The 18,037-nt window shown below is 42.1% G+C and overlaps 1 protein-coding gene across 1 annotated transcript in view; it reads left to right on the forward strand.

Annotated features, from left to right (window-relative positions):
* Positions 1-13,492, forward strand: part of actr3b (actin related protein 3B) — a 29,543-nt gene extending 16,051 nt beyond the window's left edge. The window contains exons 8-13 of the mRNA XM_042067517.1: positions 656-799; positions 5,374-5,547; positions 6,169-6,261; positions 10,662-10,787; positions 11,495-11,578; positions 12,471-13,492. Of these exons, the coding sequence (XP_041923451.1) occupies positions 656-799; positions 5,374-5,547; positions 6,169-6,261; positions 10,662-10,787; positions 11,495-11,578; positions 12,471-12,566 (717 nt within the window). The 3' untranslated portion in view covers positions 12,567-13,492. The remainder of the gene's footprint in view (positions 1-655; positions 800-5,373; positions 5,548-6,168; positions 6,262-10,661; positions 10,788-11,494; positions 11,579-12,470) is intronic.
* Positions 13,493-18,037: the final 4,545 nt, after the last annotated feature.

Raw genomic sequence — 18,037 nt, forward strand, 5'->3', positions numbered from 1 at the left:
TCAATGGAGCCCGGGGCACCAGTACTGTAGCTTAATGGTTATTGATGCCCCCCCCCCCCCCCCCCCCCCCTTTTAATAATGAGCGAATGTCTAGTGTTCGTCCTGTACTGTTAGTTGAGAAACTGAGAACTGTTGTGGGTAGTGAGTTTGAGCGTATTCGTGGTCTTCCTGTATTTTGGCAGTAGATGTGTAAATGTGAGCCTCCTGTAGAGGTTGTGCTAGTGCGTGCTGTCCCTGTAGACAGATTGTTACACTAAAGAATTCAGAGAGCATTGCAGTGTGCTTGAGAGCTGCTAACGGTGCTGTTATTTATTTATAATATATGCAATTAACATAGAACATGGGCACTGATGCAGCACAAATATACAGATGGTGTGCAGGTTTATTTAACCTATGCATCTCTCTCTCTGTGTGTGTGTGTGTGTGAGTGTGAGTGTGAGTGTGTGTGTGTGTGTGTGTGTGTGTGTGTGTGTGTGTGTGTGTGTGTGTGTGTGTGTGTGTGTGTGCGTGCACTGTGTGTTGTGTTCCCTTTTCATATGGTGTGCTTTTGTGAGAGGATTGCATTTGTTTTGGTGCGTGTGTGTGTGTGTGTTTGTGTGGGTGGCTTGTGTGTGTGCGCGCACTTGTGCATACATGTGTGCTTGTTCACCTGCAGGCAGAGGGCTATGTAATTGGCAGCTGCATAAAGCACATCCCCATCGCAGGCAGGGACATCACATACTTCATCCAGCAACTGCTGCGGGAGAGAGAGGTGGGCATCCCCCCTGAGCAGTCACTGGAGACCGCTAAAGCTGTGAAGGTAGGCCTCCCTCTCCTATCCTCTCTGACCCTTCCTCTCCCTCTCCCTCTCTCTTTCACTCACACACACACACACACTCTCACTCTCTCTCTCTTCGTCTCTGTCTCTCTCTTTGCTCTTTCTTTCTTGTCTTCATCCATCTCACTTACTCTCCCTCTCTCAAGGTAGGCCTCTCCCTCCCCTGCTACCTTGTGACCTTCCCTATTCCCTCTCAGTAGACTAAGTGAATTGTGATTTTTACTCTTGGCAGTGTTTTTTTTTTTTTTTTTTTTTTTTTTATATGTGTTGTATCGTGAGTCAGACACTTAGTTGGATAAGACTCCACAGTCTTCCTTTGGCGCAACTTTTGAGAAAGTACACTGTGCAATTTTCTTTTATTTTTCTCTTTTTATGTTTATCGTTTTCAGTGTTCAGCACAAGTGTTCTTTTCCCTTCCACTCCCCTCCCTTCCTGCCCCCCCCCCCCCCCACACACACACACACACTGTGTATGGCTCTCACGTGGCTTCTCTATTCCTTTTTCTTTGTCACTCTTCATTTGTGCCATTCTGTTTTCTTCTTCTAAAAGCTTCCTCACTATCTCTGAGACTCTGATATCTCATATGCACACACATGCACACGCAGACACAGAAACAGGCGCACAAAGTCTTTCCCTCTTCTCTCTTCTCTCTTGTCTCTGTCTCTCATTTCTCTCTCTCTCTTTCTCTCTCACTCTCACCCTCACAGATAATAAGCTGTGTAGCTGTCTATCTTACAATCCTTTTAATAGTGATTTTATCAGAGAGTGTCGGTGTAAAGATTACAGCAGTGTATTTCAATAATGCAGCCTTACAGGGAGGAATCTGATATGTGAATTACAGTCCACTGATAAGCTCACTACACATACCTACACATCACAAGTCTGACCGCTGCATGCTCCTTGCTGGCTCTCTTTCTCTGTCTTGAAAGCCCAACAGGCACAAGTAAACATGTGTGAAGTGAAGACCTTTGGTATTGTGTGAAGTGTAGTGTGGCCAATGCCATTTAACTTTGTAACTAATACACGGGTTTCCCGTTTACCAACAAAACTAGATGCGCGCGCAGCCATGGGGCAGAAGACGCTTGGTGGCCGTCCACAACGTTATAAACTTAACCTAAATAGTCGGCTGCTGTAAGCTACAATCGGAATTTTTTGTATACCCCTGTTGTCTCAATGATAATAACATCTCATTTCAGACTATATTTCAGAGTTTTTCGTTCATTTGCATTATTATTATAACATCGTATTTTGTCATTTTTGGCTAAGACATGCATTCCGTTAGGGATATTGAACATATTGAACATTCTCTAACCTTTGTGATTTCGAATTGGGGCAGTTTTCAGCACAAAAACTCATTTTATTCTTTTCATGGAGAGCACTGCTCTATTCTGTTCTATGGTGCTTTCTGCCTCTTAGTTGTGCACGCATGTTTTTGTGACATTGCATAGAAATCCATGTATGGCCCCAGCTGTGGTGCGGCTGGCTGGGGCGCCTGCACCATGCGCCGGCGGCCCGGGTTCGGTTCCCGCCCCGTGGTCCTTTCCGGATCCCACCCCTGCTCTCTCTCCCATTCGCTTCCTGTCATTCTCCACTGTCCTATCATTAGAGGCATAAAAAGCCCCAAAAAAATATACTTAAAAAAAAAAAAAGAAATCCATGTATATGCAGATTTGTCAGCAGGAAGGAAGATGCTGGTAATATTCCCATTCTAACTTCTCTCAAGATGTTTCTCTAGTCTAGTAGTGTATTTTAAAATCGTACATTCTCAAGACATATTATGTTGATGAAGTGGGTAGTCATATTGGAGTTACTCAACACTTTCATTCATGTTTTGATGTATAGAGACATTCAAATGACATTACTAGTCCCAGGTCCTGCTATATGCAGTATTTCAGCAGTGTTTGTCAGACTTCTCGCTTGTTTACCTTTAGACAATGACCAATAATTAGCCAAAAACACTTGAGGTGTGGGTTTCATCCCACTATTGACTAGCCTTGTGAGACCATCCTGATCTCGCAAGCTCCATTTTTCCACTCGCAGATCAGTCTGGCTTCTTGCAATGGCGAAAAATTTGGAGCCAATCACCGTTGGTGTTGAGGCGGGCTTGTGGTTGTATTTTCGTTGACGCTCTGTTAGTATGTCATACGCTTCGTTGATCTGATTGGTTGATTTGGCCTGTCTATTACCAACATAGGTAAAAAAAAAGTTCTCCAATGGAAAGTTCCCAGATGGATATGCCGAGCAAATGCGAAGCATCTGGCAGGGCTCCAGAGTGCGACCAATTTGGTCGCATATGCGACCTAATTTTTCAAAAGTGCGACTAAAAAAAATCGGAGGTCGCACCTGTGTGACCAGCTATTCGAGAGAAGAAAAAGTGTCAGTATTGAAACTCTACCTTTGGTTCAATAACAGACACATATTTGGCCAATATCGTGGTTTAAACAAATCACAGATAGTGAAGGGCGGGACCTCCCCTCTGATTGGCCGTGGCCCAGTGCCTGTGTGTGAATTTGAAAATGCGTGTGCTGCAGAGAGAGAGAGAGAGAGAGAGGTCAGAGACCCGTCAGATAAACAGAGTGGATGTAGTTGCATTACAGTGTGGTCACATAGGCCGAGATAAATGTCCCCTCTCCCCACTGCCTTTCGGCGGCTGGCAGCAGCAAACCGATCAGATGAGCCCGAGATGATGATCAAGTTTATCGTTGCCTACAATAGGCCTAGTGAAACTTCCCTTCACCAAGTTCAGTCCGAAATAATTATTCACAAGAAAAATAGTTTGAATGTAAACCCGACAGTACAGGAATGCCACTTGCGCCAAATTTATAGGAGTCATTGCAGATGAAAAGACGTCTTAAAATTGTGAACAATGCATACAAGGCCTTCCCGAACGACAGAGATACAGATATCGCCGAAAAGGAGTGCGTCATTGACCGCAGTTACATGCAGGGAGTAACCCGGTTTTCAACAGCAATATTCGTTTTGCGCGCGAGTTGTGTAAACTCATTCTGATGGCATCAATCAATTTAATCCGGTATTTTATCCGGCTACATTTAAAGCCCGAATATTCCCTGCATGTATAACTGTGGTCATTGTGTACGGTGAATTGAATGGACACATTTAGATCGAGCATGGTAAGTCATTGCAATAGCCTGTAATAATAGGCCTACCATTTCGTTACTGCATTAACCATAGTGATGTTCTTATTGAAAATGTAAAAATACTAAAATTAAAAAGTAAATTGCATTGTGGGGCTGTCAAATGATTATTGCAATCATCATTGCAAAATCACATAAAAATCCCCCAGGCTACTTGGAACATCTATTTAAATTGTGCTCAAATACATCTTCTATGGAAGATGCTAGCATGGCGAGCTGGTTTAGCCAAGGCCTATAGAGATCATGAAGGATAGTACGTACTGTAAGACATTGAGCCATGAGATGTGCAGTTTGAAGCCCTTAAAAGACGTGCACTGTTAATTTACTCACTGTTATTTTTATTTAATTCATCTTGAGATGTTTTAAGTTTAAATTTATGCTCAGTGAAGCACTTAAAGCACCAACACTTCATTAAGTTACTTTTCTTGTAGAATTGTAAATCATAAGTCATAGGACAACCTATATAGGACAGTAACTAAGGAAGAAAAGTGAACCTGCTGCGGTGTTAAATGTGATGTGGTTGAAAATTTGGGTGCACCTAACTTTTGTGCTGGTGCACCTAAGAAAAAAAGTTAGGCGCACCAGTGCAACCAGTGCAAAAAGTTAGTCTGGAGCCCTGTCTGGTGGAATCAGATTAACCATTGACATAATCAGCTGTAAAAAATGCACTGTCATACTGTACTTACAATGATGTGTAAGACTGTTCTCCTCCATGAAGCCTACCCCTTCTCTCTCTATAAAAGTCTTGATTAGTTGATGCTCTCCATTTGAAGGTGATACATGGAAGTAACACTAAAGTAGAAAATATTGTCTTTACTTTACGCCTTTTACAGATCCCGGGTGCAACATGCAGCGAGTTTGTGACTGACATCAGCCAGTTGTGTATTGTTTTATCTTTTGTGCTGTGTAGTTTTAGATAGGCTTGGTTGGCCTCTGTGGCTACATGTTGTACCATGAAGGAGGGCCTTTATGGATCCCGGGTACAACAAGTGGCATTTTTGTGACTGCCACAACCAATTGTGCATTGTTGTTGAATCTCACGTCATATGTGTGGTGTGAATTAGGCTTGGGTTTTGATCAGCCACTGTGGGGAATCCCCTACCTATTGCACAAAGAAAGGAAAGACCTCTCCTCAGTATGTCTGAAATTAGGCATGTATTTCTTTTTGAAAGTGTACAGAACTCACACACACAAAATGCAGACTTTTCATCTGGCTTGAGAAAGTGACCCAGAGAAAGAAACAGCTGTTAACTTGCTCAAGGCCTTGCACTCCTCAACTAAGCCTACACTTGTGTGATACCTTGCTTGCCATGACTTTGACAGTGCCATGAGCAGTCTGCTGACAGCTGTCAGCTTCAGGGTTTTTGTTCAGTTGATGGATGATCCATTTGATGCCCTTAGGAAAGGTTCTGCTACATCTGTCCAGACATTGTGAAGGAATTCACCAAGTACGACACAGACCCCGGGAAGTGGATCAAGAAGTACAAGGGAATCAATGCTATCAGCAAAAGCGAGTTCCACATAGATGTCGGATATGAGCGTTTCCTCGGACCGGAAATCTTCTTTCACCCAGAGGTAACACGGTATATGAGTAACCAAAGGTATAATTGCAGTATTTACTTTGTCAGACATTAGTGAAGAAAGCACTCTACACAAAATGACATCCGAAAGTGCTATTATATTTATATTATACTACATACGACAAACAGATGTACATTACATAAACACATACTGTAACTTAACAAGACATCACATTGACTTGGCTTCCACAAACATAACACAACATAACATTAATAACAGAAAGGCTAAGGATGATTTGCGTCCAGGATGATTACAGATATGATTATCAGGGATGAAATTGATGACCGGAATGAAAAGAAGGGAGGAATGAGGTGGTGTTGGGATGGATGGGGGGTGAGGGGTAGTGAGTATGTGAGGATGTGTGTGTGTGTGTGTGTGTGTGTGTGTGTGTGTGTGTGTGTGTGTGTGTGTGTGTGTGTGTGTGTGTGCGTGTGTGTGTGTGTGTGTGTGTGCATATGTATAAGGCTGGCTTGCTGTTGGGCCAGGAGGAGAGAAGCTGGAACATAGAGAGGGAGGGTTTCAGAGGAGAGGAGTTGTAATTATTCTATTAAAGATAAGTATCACATCCTAACTCATCCTAATTTTTTGTTATGATTTTGTTTTCTGTTCCCTCAGTTTGCTAACCCAGATTTCATGCAGCCCATTTCAGACGTGGTGGATGAGGTGATTCAGAACTGCCCCATTGATGTGCGGAGACCCCTGTACAAGGTAAAGCCCCCTCTCCCCCAGCTCTCAGATTAACTGGGGCAGCCGTGGGCCACTGGTTAGCACTCTGGACTTGTAACCGGAGGGTTGCCGGTTCGAGCCCCGACCAGTGGGCCGCGGCTGAAGTGCCCTTGAGCAAGGCACCTAACCCCTCACTGCTCCCCGAGCGCCGCCATTGTAGCAGGCAGCTCACTGCGCCGGGATTAGTGTGTGCTTCACCTCACTGTGTGTTCACTGTGTGCTGTTTGTGTTTCACTAATTCACTGATTGGGTTAAATGCAGAGACCAAATTTCCCTCACGGGATCAAAAAAGTAAATATACTTTCTTACAAAAAAGTAAATATACTCTCTCTCTGCAGTTAATAAGTACTTTGGAAACATAGGGCCCTCAAAATTGTTGAGCATGAGGATTCAGTTCAAGACCTAAATGCCTCTGTCAATGAATGGGTTTTATTCACTGTGGGCATGAATACCATGTCCATGTCCTCCCACTCATGTCATTCTATCATTCAATTTGCTCATCTCTGTTTCAATAGAAGGTGCTGTAGGATGACTATGTGTTGATACGTGAGTGCAGAGGCTGTGAGTTTCATACTGATCCATTTGAGTTGGTGTACTTCAAGTGAAAATGATTTTTAAAAAAATGGTAGCAGTGAAAAGAGTGAAGGGCCTTTGGTGGTGTGTGTTGCTTGAGCTGCAACAGTGCCTATGTGCTCTGTTGTGACATATAATCTCCACCAGGGGTCATTGTTGAGCCATGAGTTTTGGACTCAGCTGAGCCGCACCCGGCGCTTAGCAGCTCAGTGCAGCGTGTGAATAAAAGCCACTCATATAATGCCAATGAATCATGCAACACCTCTTTATCTGCTGCTCGCGTGTGCCGTTGACCTTGTGAAATCAGAGAGAAATCTGAACTTTTGCACCAGTCATGAAAGTAATATAAAAAGTTGCCTATAGTTCTTTGTGTTGAAGGAGTCAAGAAGAGCTTCTGAAGTGCTGAAATTTGAGACTTCTCTGAAACTTTGATCATTCAAAGTAAAACTGTGGAATAGCAGATTTGTGAATAGCAGACATCATTTATTTGCCACTGAAGACATGAGGCTCAACTGCGAGATGGATTTCCCATCGTTTATACATTTGATTTGCACAGTTCCAATTATCATGCAGAGGCAATCTCACTCTCTCACCAATATTCAGATTTATGCTGTGCATTTGACCCTGGACCAATGGTCAAAAAGCATGCAAAGCAGTGAACACTTTCGAAGAATACAAACTATGTTTGAGCAAAGACTATATTGATGCATACCTTCAACATATTAATCACAAGCATTGGGGGAGTTCCAAACGCTAGGTTACCTTGCCCAAAGGCATGGAGTGCTATCATGGTAAAACTTTATTGTACATCTAAAGATTTATCATTTAGAGTTATGATATTTTGACTGGAAAATGGCGTGTTAATTTACTGCTGGCTAAAAAAGACGTTTTTTATTATAGCTCTTTAAACAATCAGTTGTTGACTTTGATGTGTATGTACAAAACCGAGTCACTCATTAATTGTTTTGCAAGAAGAGCACATTGTTGAGATAATCACATGACCTCGCTGGCACTCCCTCTGCTGCTGCAAGTCTGACAGAAAGAGAAAACTGATTTCACTGACCGCAAATTTAGTGGCTACATTTCTGTCGTTCACTATATGAAAATGAGACCCTACAATTTGCATTTCAATTTCTTTCCTTTTCTTTCTTTCCTCCCGCCTGCTCTCAGGAACACAATTAGATCTCGGACAAAGCAGGCTAAGGAAAGCTCATTTGTTTTGTTGCTGGTACTAAGGCACCAGAAACCATTGTTGTGGCCATAAGTATCTGAATCTTTTGCATGGCCACCCTCTGTGGTCAATATTGTTCCCCTGTCAGCATGCTGTGGCAGTATCTGTAGACCGTTCAGCTGTCGTCACAGGTCCCCAGCCTCTGGTATATCTCAGCATTCTCAGCTACCCAATTTCTCTCGCTATCTGTGCCTGTGCCCTGTGAATGCTTGTAAAGTTTACTGCTCTGGAAGAGAAATCCACTTTAAACCTCCCGTTGTTAACTGACTTCAAAAAACAAAAACTCTCATAGGTATATCGCTTCATTCCTTACAGATAAATGCACTAGTGAGAAAGCTTTCTAGTTTGGTATAAATATTTCCTTTACTCTAACTTCAGGATACATACATACATACATACATACATACATACATACATACATACATACATACATTTCTGTGTTCTCAGTGCCCAACCACCGCCAGTCTCCTCTGTGTGAAATGAACACCTCTCATCTGTAGAGAAATGTTCCACCTGCATGCTCCAGCCTCCCTCTAATCTTTCCTGCTGACACCCATAATAAACGAATAGCTACCTGGATGGATGGATGGATGGATGAACAGAGAGAGAGATGTGGAGGAATAACATTGCATCTCTGAATTCTGACATTCTTTCTTTTTATGCCTTCGTGCCAACGGCAGCCGTGGCATTATGTTTTTGGGTTGTCCGTACGGCCTACCGTGTATCCGTCTGTCCACCTTTATCTCGCTTGTGCCAAGGCACGTGCTTCACATTTGGTAAGGATGTTCTGTTGGACTGGATGGATTGGAAATATTGAACTGATTAGATATCTGAAGTCAGGGATCAAAGGGATCAAGGGTCAAATGTCCAGGTCACATTGACCATGAAAGTCCCATTCTTGTGAACGCTATATCTCAAGAATGCCTTGAGACATGGACTTCAAATTTAGTATCGCTTTCCTTGGACTCTTAAGATGAAGTGATTTGATTTTAAACAAAGGCCAAAGTTGAAGGTCACTCTGACCACATGTATGTACGTTTCACACAAACACGATATCTCAAGAATGCCTTGAAGGACGTTTTTCAAATTTGGTATGAACGTTCACTTGAACTAACAGGTCAACTGGCTAGATTCCTTTGAACTCTATTTTATATGCATTACAAACATATATATTATTTACATACCCATACGAATCGCCATAAGAATGAATGTCATCCAGAATACCATGGCAATGTGGTAATTCTAGTTTTTTCTTGAAAATATCCCTCCCCAGACAGTGTCTCACCTCAGCCCAGTCTAAACAAGAGGATTTATCTCTCACCAAGTTCGTTAACTAGGGATTGACCCGCTGACTGCGCTTTGATGACACAGGGATATGCACGAGATCCCTTGTTATCACAGAGCGATCGATGCCTCTCTCAGGTCACCGAAAGGGCCCCTCCGTTCTCCAATTCTGTAATTACTCGAGTGGTCAGCAGAATGTTTTCTCTACAGAGCAGATATCAGCATATTCAGATGCAGTGGAGGCTGAAGTTTCTCCAACCAACGCATCATGGATATGAACCTTTCCGTCATGGACATGAACCTTTCCTTGCTGAAGTACAGGTGCAGGAAATGTCAACTAAAAGACATGGATTTATTATTAGTCGTTGACTTTTGAAGGATTGATTCACTTTTGAGGCTGTGACACAAGTTGTTTTTCATTTCATCAGGCTGTTATTCGAGAGCAGGTCTTTGTTGAGTTATTTGTAAAACTTAGGCTTGGTGGAAGATACGGTCCGGTCTTCTGTGCCTCTGCGTAGTACCTCTGCTCTTTTGTGTTCTACAGCTGCCAATTTCATCTCATCTCTCTGAACCTTTACGTATATACTTTCATGATTTCTGCAAAAGGAAACTTGTGTCATGTAGAGAAGAACCAGCTGATAGTAAAACAGATATTTTCAGTCATACATCTCACATCTCATGCAGTAATATATAGGCAAACTCCATATACACCCCCCACCCACCCCCCAGGATCAATCAAATATCTGTCTCCAAAACACAGAAGTAAAATTCAAGGTACCAGAGTACCATCAGTTTGTTTGGTTATAAAATATTTGATGTCTTCTAATTTAATCAGAATCAAAAGCTACAAGAGAATCAATTCAGTGGAATATAGATGTACATAAAAAATGTAGCCTAAAAGTGAACTCTCCTTTGAAGTCCTTTTGATCATGTCAAGGTTACACGTCTGAATTTGTCCGGATTGCATCAGGATATAGCTTTGTTCTATTCTTCAGGAGCATCCCAATCAAACCCATATGTGTTCCCCTATTCATAAGTGTGGTATCCATTAGGTTGTATGACGTATTAATAGCAGTTAGGTCAACTGAAGAAGTAAATAAATAATGTGACTAAATGCTTGGGTGAAGTGCATGAACAGTCTAAACTCTAAACTGAAGATTAAAGTTTAATGTAGGGTTAATGGTTGCTCTTCATATTTCTCTGCAATCCAGCATATTTCCTTCCATATTATATGTAGGTCAGTAGAATGTGCTGATATACTCTGGTCATATGTATATGCATTCTGTGTGTGCAGAACATTGTTCTCTCAGGAGGTTCCACCATGTTCCGTGACTTTGGCCGGCGTCTTCAGCGAGACCTGAAACGTGTGGTGGACGCCCGTCTGCGCCTGAGTGAGGAACTTAGTGGAGGGAGGATAAAGGTCAGAGGTCAACATGCTCTGCATGATTGGGGTCAAATAATAGTTGAAGGGTCTGAGTGGACAAAAACTAGCTGCTCCTCGACTAATAAGCGTTTGCATGACTCAACCGATTGAGCACTGGCACTGCTCCATGGCAATTATATTATAAATAACAAAACAAGGACATTTCTTGTACTCTACCTGGTCATTTTCTAACAATTGTACTTTAAATGATATGGTAATTGTAGGATTAAGGTAACCTTGGGGACTAAACACACACAGATACACTCACACACACACACACATGCACACACACACACACACAAACACACCCAGACACAAACACACTCACTCATGCATGCGAAAATAGTAGTTACTATCCAGGGGAGGGCATGGCTGTCTGCTGTGTTTACCCAGCTTTTTGACAGAAGGAAAACTAATGAGCTTGGTTTAGATAGGCCACTGATTCTGTAAACGTGTGTGTGTGTGTGTGTGTGCGTGCTCAGTTGTGCATATTTTTGTGGCAAACCACAAGCATTTGTGCATTGGAGTGGCTGTTGTTTTTGTTGAGTCTTGCTTGGACGCTGCAGGCAGTGGTCTGGTCCAGGCTGGCTCCAGCGCTCCACCTGACCCCACGAGGCTGTGCTGCTGCAGAGCTGTGGGTGGGGTGGTCAGAGAGGTGCTGTTTACTGAGTTCTCTTCTCCCCTTCCTCTCTTCCCCTCGTCAGCCCAAGCCCTTAGAGGTACAGGTCATCACCCATCACATGCAGAGATACGCCGTGTGGTTCGGAGGATCCATGCTAGCCTCAACGGTAGGTAGCGCTAACACAGATGTACACACTCTCTCCTCATTGGCAGGAGACAGGAAAATTGACTTTTCAGTGAAACTAGCTGAATTTTGGATAAGCCTGAAGGCATTCAATATACATATAAGGTAACACTCTACTTGATGGGTGAGTTCATAACACATTCATAGCAGCTGTCATAAACTGCACAAAGCATTCATGACTGTTTCAGGAGACATGACTCAATATTCATACCAAATCTTTCATGAATGTGGAAGACAGATCGACGAGAACTTGTCAAAATAGAAGTCCAAAGTCGCAAAGCAGCATTGCCATTCTTGGTCCAAACCTCTTACCTGATCACATCACATCTGAGTCAATGGGCTACTCCAGTGCCAAAAAGACAGAACATGGTCAAGCAAATAATTTTTGTTTCATAAAAATGTATTTGTTTTATGATGTAAGATGTCTTTGCAGATGATTTTATCTTTTGCTACTGTCGATGTAGACTTCATTAGATATTAATGAAATATTTACAAAGGCTGGAGAGATTAAACATGATTAGAGTCATGTCTCATGAAACAGTCATGAATGCTTTATGTGCAGTTTATGACAGCTGCTATGAATGTGTTATGGACTCACCCGTCAAGTAAAGTGTTACCACATATAATTATGCTGTATTTGTTGAGGCAGTTTTGATGAATTTGGAATATGTGTATGTATTCCGCAGATTAGCTCCAATTAAATAAAAAAAAATGTTAAATCAAACACTTGATACTTAATGCTGCATGTGTGCTAACATTTGAGAGTAGTGTAGAGTCTGTCAACACATAATTTCTTTTGTAAATAGTGAAATGTATTAGGGGGTTGATGCAGATTTATCGGTCAGATGCACTCTTGACTGCTCTTCATTATACAGCCTGAATTTTTCCAAGTCTGCCACTCCAAGAAGGACTACGAGGAGTACGGCCCCAGCATCTGTCGCCACAACCCTGTCTTTGGCATCATGTCCTAATACTTGACAGGCTGTCAGACTCGCACCCTTCTGTCGCACGCACTCGAGACCTGCATCCTGTCATCCGTGCTGCTTCTACCTTTGAGTGTCTCCAAGTGCTCCAGTGAAAGCCGCACACTTTCTATATACCACTGTGGACTGAGGATGAGTTTCAAAGCTCCGAACAGGCGCCAGGTGATTTGTTGGATTCAGATCCAGAGTGTTCGCGGAAGGGGAGAGGTAGCACACACACTGAATGTTCAATGTTCCAAATGCAAACATCAAAGGCAGAGGAAAAAAACGGAAACAAAAACACAAGAAACACACACACACACAAAATCCTTCGACAAATGAATAGAAAGAACTTCAGGTGAAGCCATACAATGATGAACATTTTTTTGCATTGAATTAGTTTCTGTGTTATGTTCCCCAGCATAAAGGGTTAGCTTCAGATCCCAGTCTGCACGAGATTGTATTGGAAGACACTCTAAGCTTGAATTGTAGCACTACCAGACGTACGAATGAATAGAATGTCATGCTTTGAAAATGTATATACAAGAAATAGAGAAATATATAAATATATATTGTATGGCAAATTATCTTCAGATTAGTTTATATTTGTATTAAAAGCAAATAGTTTATCAGAACTTGGGTGGGGAGATGGGTACACTTGAAATAGAGTATATTCACAACAGAGAATTGATGTATAGTGAAAGTAAGTTCAATTCTATTTATTAAATTATTTTTATCCGGCATATTTCAAAGAGAAAAGATTGACTTTAACTTGTATGTAGAGTATATATCACCCATTCGTTTTACTCATTTTACTTTGTTTGAATGGAAGACAAATATCACAACTTCTGGAGTTGTAGAGCTTGATTTTGCCTGTGACTGAAATGAAAGCTGCTGTGCAAAGCTGGGGGAAATAAAGTCACTTCTCAACTGCAGCTTTTGCATTGATTTCCTTTGTCACCTTCTGATTTGTAAACTGCAGCAATAAGAGACATCATCCTTCTTTTGCCCTTCGCCTACTTTCATTCACTAGTTGACAACTTAGTGTAACTTTGACTTGCTTTATGTTAAAGCTGCCAGCACTTCTTACTTGTATTCTCCCTCTCGCTCTCTCTTGCAGTCACGGTGGCACACACATACACACACACACACACACACACACACTTACACACACTTCCTCTCTTTCCCTTTTTCCTTTCTCTCACTCACACACACAGACACACACACACACACACACTCTTACACACACACACACACACACACACACACACACTTACACACACACACACTTCCTCTCTTTCCCTTTTTCCTTTCTCTCTCACTCACACACACAGACACACATTCACTCACCCTCTTTCCCTCTGCCCACGGCTAAAAGCGGAATCTGATTTTCCTGCTATACTATCTCCACCTCACTGTGCAGCACCTTGGCCTCAGACACAGAGCCGTGCTGCCGGAGCGGGGCTGGGTTAAAGCCCTGAGTCCAGCCCGCTTCTCAGGGAGCACTCCGCTCTCACCAGAGCCCCGGCCCTCTCCGCTCTGTAATCCCGGTCCTCCGCACGCCCGCCACAGCTTTGATGGGGATCACACACCCCCTGGGTGGGCCTGTGAGTGCTTATCTCTCTATAGGGGGCGGTGGTAGTGTAGTGGTTAAGGAGCTGGGCTAGCGTGCAGTAGCCTGAAAGTTGTCGGTTCAATTCCCAGCTTCCACCGTTGTGCCCTTGAGCAAGGCACTTAACCCCAAGTTGCTCCGAGGACAATGTGATCCCTTGTAATATAGCTGACATATGTAAGTCACTTTGGTCAAGAAGTGTCTGCGAAATGTAATGTAATAAATAATAATAATAATCTCTTATCACCCCATCCTGTCCGCCATTGCAACACCTCACCCCCAACCCACCACACTCCACGCTAAGCCCCCCTCAGGCTTCAATATCGTAAGCAATCGGGTCTGCATCCAGCGTATAGTGTGTTTCTTTTTTCAGCTCACAGTATAATGTGCGTTCATTCACTGCGTAATGTGTAGGTGTCGCAGAATTATTATCTCACCGGAAGCCTGGCTTGCCTTAATGATCATTATCTTGGATATTTCTCGTGAATATTTCTTGGCATTAATTTGGCAGCTCCCTGACTTAGCTGGCCCCCGTGTGTCGTAAAGCGGTGAGACGAATAACACATGCTGCTGAAGCCAAATCAATGTTTTTCTTTTTAAATAGCAAAGCCAATGTGCCAACAGACGTGTTTGGAAACATACTGTGAAGTAAACAATGCTTTGTTTCCATCTTTGATATCTCTTAAGATTATATCCCTGTGGATTTATTTTGATGGTAAATTTGACCATGATTCCTGCTTGTTACTTTTCCACACTTTCTCTTTCAGTTAAATGAGATTAACTGTGACAACTGTTTTTTGTGAAATCTCACGCTGGTGTGGTTGTGTACGTCTCAAAACTGTCTGAGCTCGGGTAAAGAGATTCATAGACGTAGTCTAAGGCTCTGAAAAAAAAATGTCCCACCATTTTAGATATAAAAGAAAACACCTACTACCAAAAATAACTCCCACTGCTTAAAAATAGCCTGCAGAGAAAAAAGCCTCTCTAAATATCTTGTAAATGTCTAGAGGTAGTATCTGTACTTTGTACTATTTGTTATTTGAGTATTTTCGAGTCTGAAGACAGAATCTGTTAAATCTGTATCTGGTACTGGACATACAGTAGATGGGCATGCTCATCTTGATGCAGCATGCAGCATCTCAGAATACATGTAAGGCGACAGCATCGATGTGAGAACATTGTTACTGTGTGGTTGCATCATGTTGGCTTAATCTGATCTGATCAAGGCCCAGCCATGGCACAGCATTTTTAGAAAGTGTCTTTTTTGGTGAAATACTTTACCCTCCTCTCATCTGGGACAGGTAGTCTTCTGCCAGCGTCTCCTTTGGTCTCCCCATGAGGTCAGTGTTACATGTCAGCTGAGAGGTGAGATGGGTGGAGGGGCTCTTCTGATATCACAGAGAAGAAAGAGACTACTGACCACCCGCTAGGAGAGTCACATTAACATTCAGAGCTGCCAAGGACGTGGCATTCAACCTTTAATCTCCACAGGGTAGAGGTTGTCAGGATATGCTGCAGATACGATTTAAGGCCATATGAAAAGCTAATAGTTTTCATAAAGAAAAAAGTACTGTTGTTCGTTACTCTAACAGAAATAGTCAGAGGACTCATATCCGTAGGAACTGATATCTAGACATGAAAAGCCCAGATATATAAAGGGTTATGTTTGCTATGACATTGCCTTGAGGACACATATTTCTGATGTTAGTTCTGAAGACTGTCAGTCTAGAGTACTTTGCACCAGTCTTCAATATGCCACCATGTGTCCTCTTACTCATTTGAGTTGCCATCTTGTGAGGAACCATCCAAATGGGCTTTGGTTAAACGACCCTTTAGCCCTGTCTCCCTCGGTCCTCAGCCCAGGTCACAGCATCACAACAGGTCTCAACATCATCTCCATATCTCCTTAACCTTAATGTTTTAGCATTAATTACAGTGCCTATTTGGGTAGGTTGTATGTTTTTCTTCTTCCCCTATCCTTCTCTTCCTTAACTCTGTCCTCCTTTTTTCAAGTCTCTCTCTCTCTCTCTTTAATATTTCCTCATTTACTGCAAACATAGACGATCCTCGGAGAGCCATTGCTAAAGGGAACGTCTTGCTGAGTGTCACCTCCGAGCTGGAGCTTGTATCTAATTATCTTATAATCTCGTCTCACAAACACACCACAACCCTGAGCCCGAGAGAGAGACAAAGGAAGGCTGGAGGAATTTACATAGCTGGAGACGAGATCAGAATTATGCATGTTTTGGCTCGTCAAATAGGGGATTCTTTTGGAGTTTTGGAGAAGTATGACAGAATAGATGAATAGCTTCATGGATGCAGCTGAAAAATACTTTTTCCTAGGTGCAAGTCATGTGGTGGATGCGAGTTTTGACATTTTCCATCTAAGCCATAGAATTATCTAGTTCAGAAGCTGTGTGTAAGCTCTATGATGAAAAAAATCCAAGGGATACCAGATGGCTTAGTTCCTCTGCTCAACAAGGTTTTCTTCTCTAAGGGAGAAAATCTAACTCTCAAAATCCTTTTTCCCCATCTCTGACCTTGTGGTTGTAGACTGACAGCTTCTTATCAGAAACACACTCATGCCGGTTTTCAGAGATGAGGTACATCTTGTTCATCTTATGATGAACAAGATGAAGACTACCTTGAGGACAGAGGGAATGGCCAGGGAGAGACAGGGGTGAAGAACGTGAGAAATGCTGAACTAAAATTGGAGAGCTTTTTTTTTCAGCAAACTACTAAGACTACAATCAGACAGTTCCTATATAAGGCAGTTTCTTGTACAGTAATACATCTAAACTGAACAACTTTGTTGCTCTGCTAGTCAAAATTCTCTGGTGCCCCAAATATTTAATCTCTGCAAATATCAGTTTCTTTTTGTTCTTTAAATTCAAACCGATATTTGTGCACATTTAAGTATTACAGTATTTTTCAGTTGTAAATATTCAAATATTAGAGCCATACTTACTGCTACTACAGCAAACCTTGTCAAGTGCACTCCATTTGTTGGTAGTGCTATTAATTGAAACGAAACTGTAATTAAGCCTAGTTAAATACTATGAATGTGGGATACGATGATAGACGTGATCAATACAGGCCCTCGGTGGGACATGTCAGAGTTGGCCTCGAGCCCTCGGCTCACATCTTAACGATTTAAAGAGCGCCGTTTAGAGCTGCACAGGCCAAGGTCGGATACGCTCACAGCTCTGAGGGGAGAATGACTGTTTAGACAGAGGCATTTTCCAGTGAAATGCTCATTAAGTGTTGCTCAGGGCCTACAAAATAAGCAAGAAAAACAAAAACACTCATTATTACATGTATTAAAATATACTTACATAAAGTATTTTATGGACACCCTTTCTCTTTGTTTCTTTGCATATTTGTCCTCAGATAACAAAAGAACAAACAGTGTTTGACTTTGCCAGAGGTTTGACATCAGAAAGGGTTTCACTAGAGACCACTAAATAGTTCAAACACCGACTCCCACGATTAAGGATTGTCATGACAGATTATGGATTCAATGTGAAATTGGTGAAAAACAATTCATGTTATCATTCATGTTATCATATTCTGTTATCATATATATGTATGATCAAATATGAAATTGTGATTCAGAACTAAACATCCTAAATATAATTTAATTGTATTGTATAGCACCATTAACAAAATAAATTACAGAACCCAAGACCTGAATAAAGCAAGCAAAAAGGGGCAGTGGCTCCAATCATTTATTTATTTATCAATCCACACAATGCCTTGCTTTAGTGTGCAGTTGGTGAAATGGTTAAAGTGTTTTATGAGTTAGACTTTATATTAGTGCAACACACTGAACAAAGAAGAGGCAGATGAGACGACGAGTAAATGTTGT

This window comes from Alosa sapidissima, chromosome 17, assembly GCF_018492685.1.
Source record: "Alosa sapidissima isolate fAloSap1 chromosome 17, fAloSap1.pri, whole genome shotgun sequence".
In the NCBI taxonomy this organism is placed as follows: Eukaryota; Metazoa; Chordata; class Actinopteri; order Clupeiformes; family Clupeidae; genus Alosa; species Alosa sapidissima.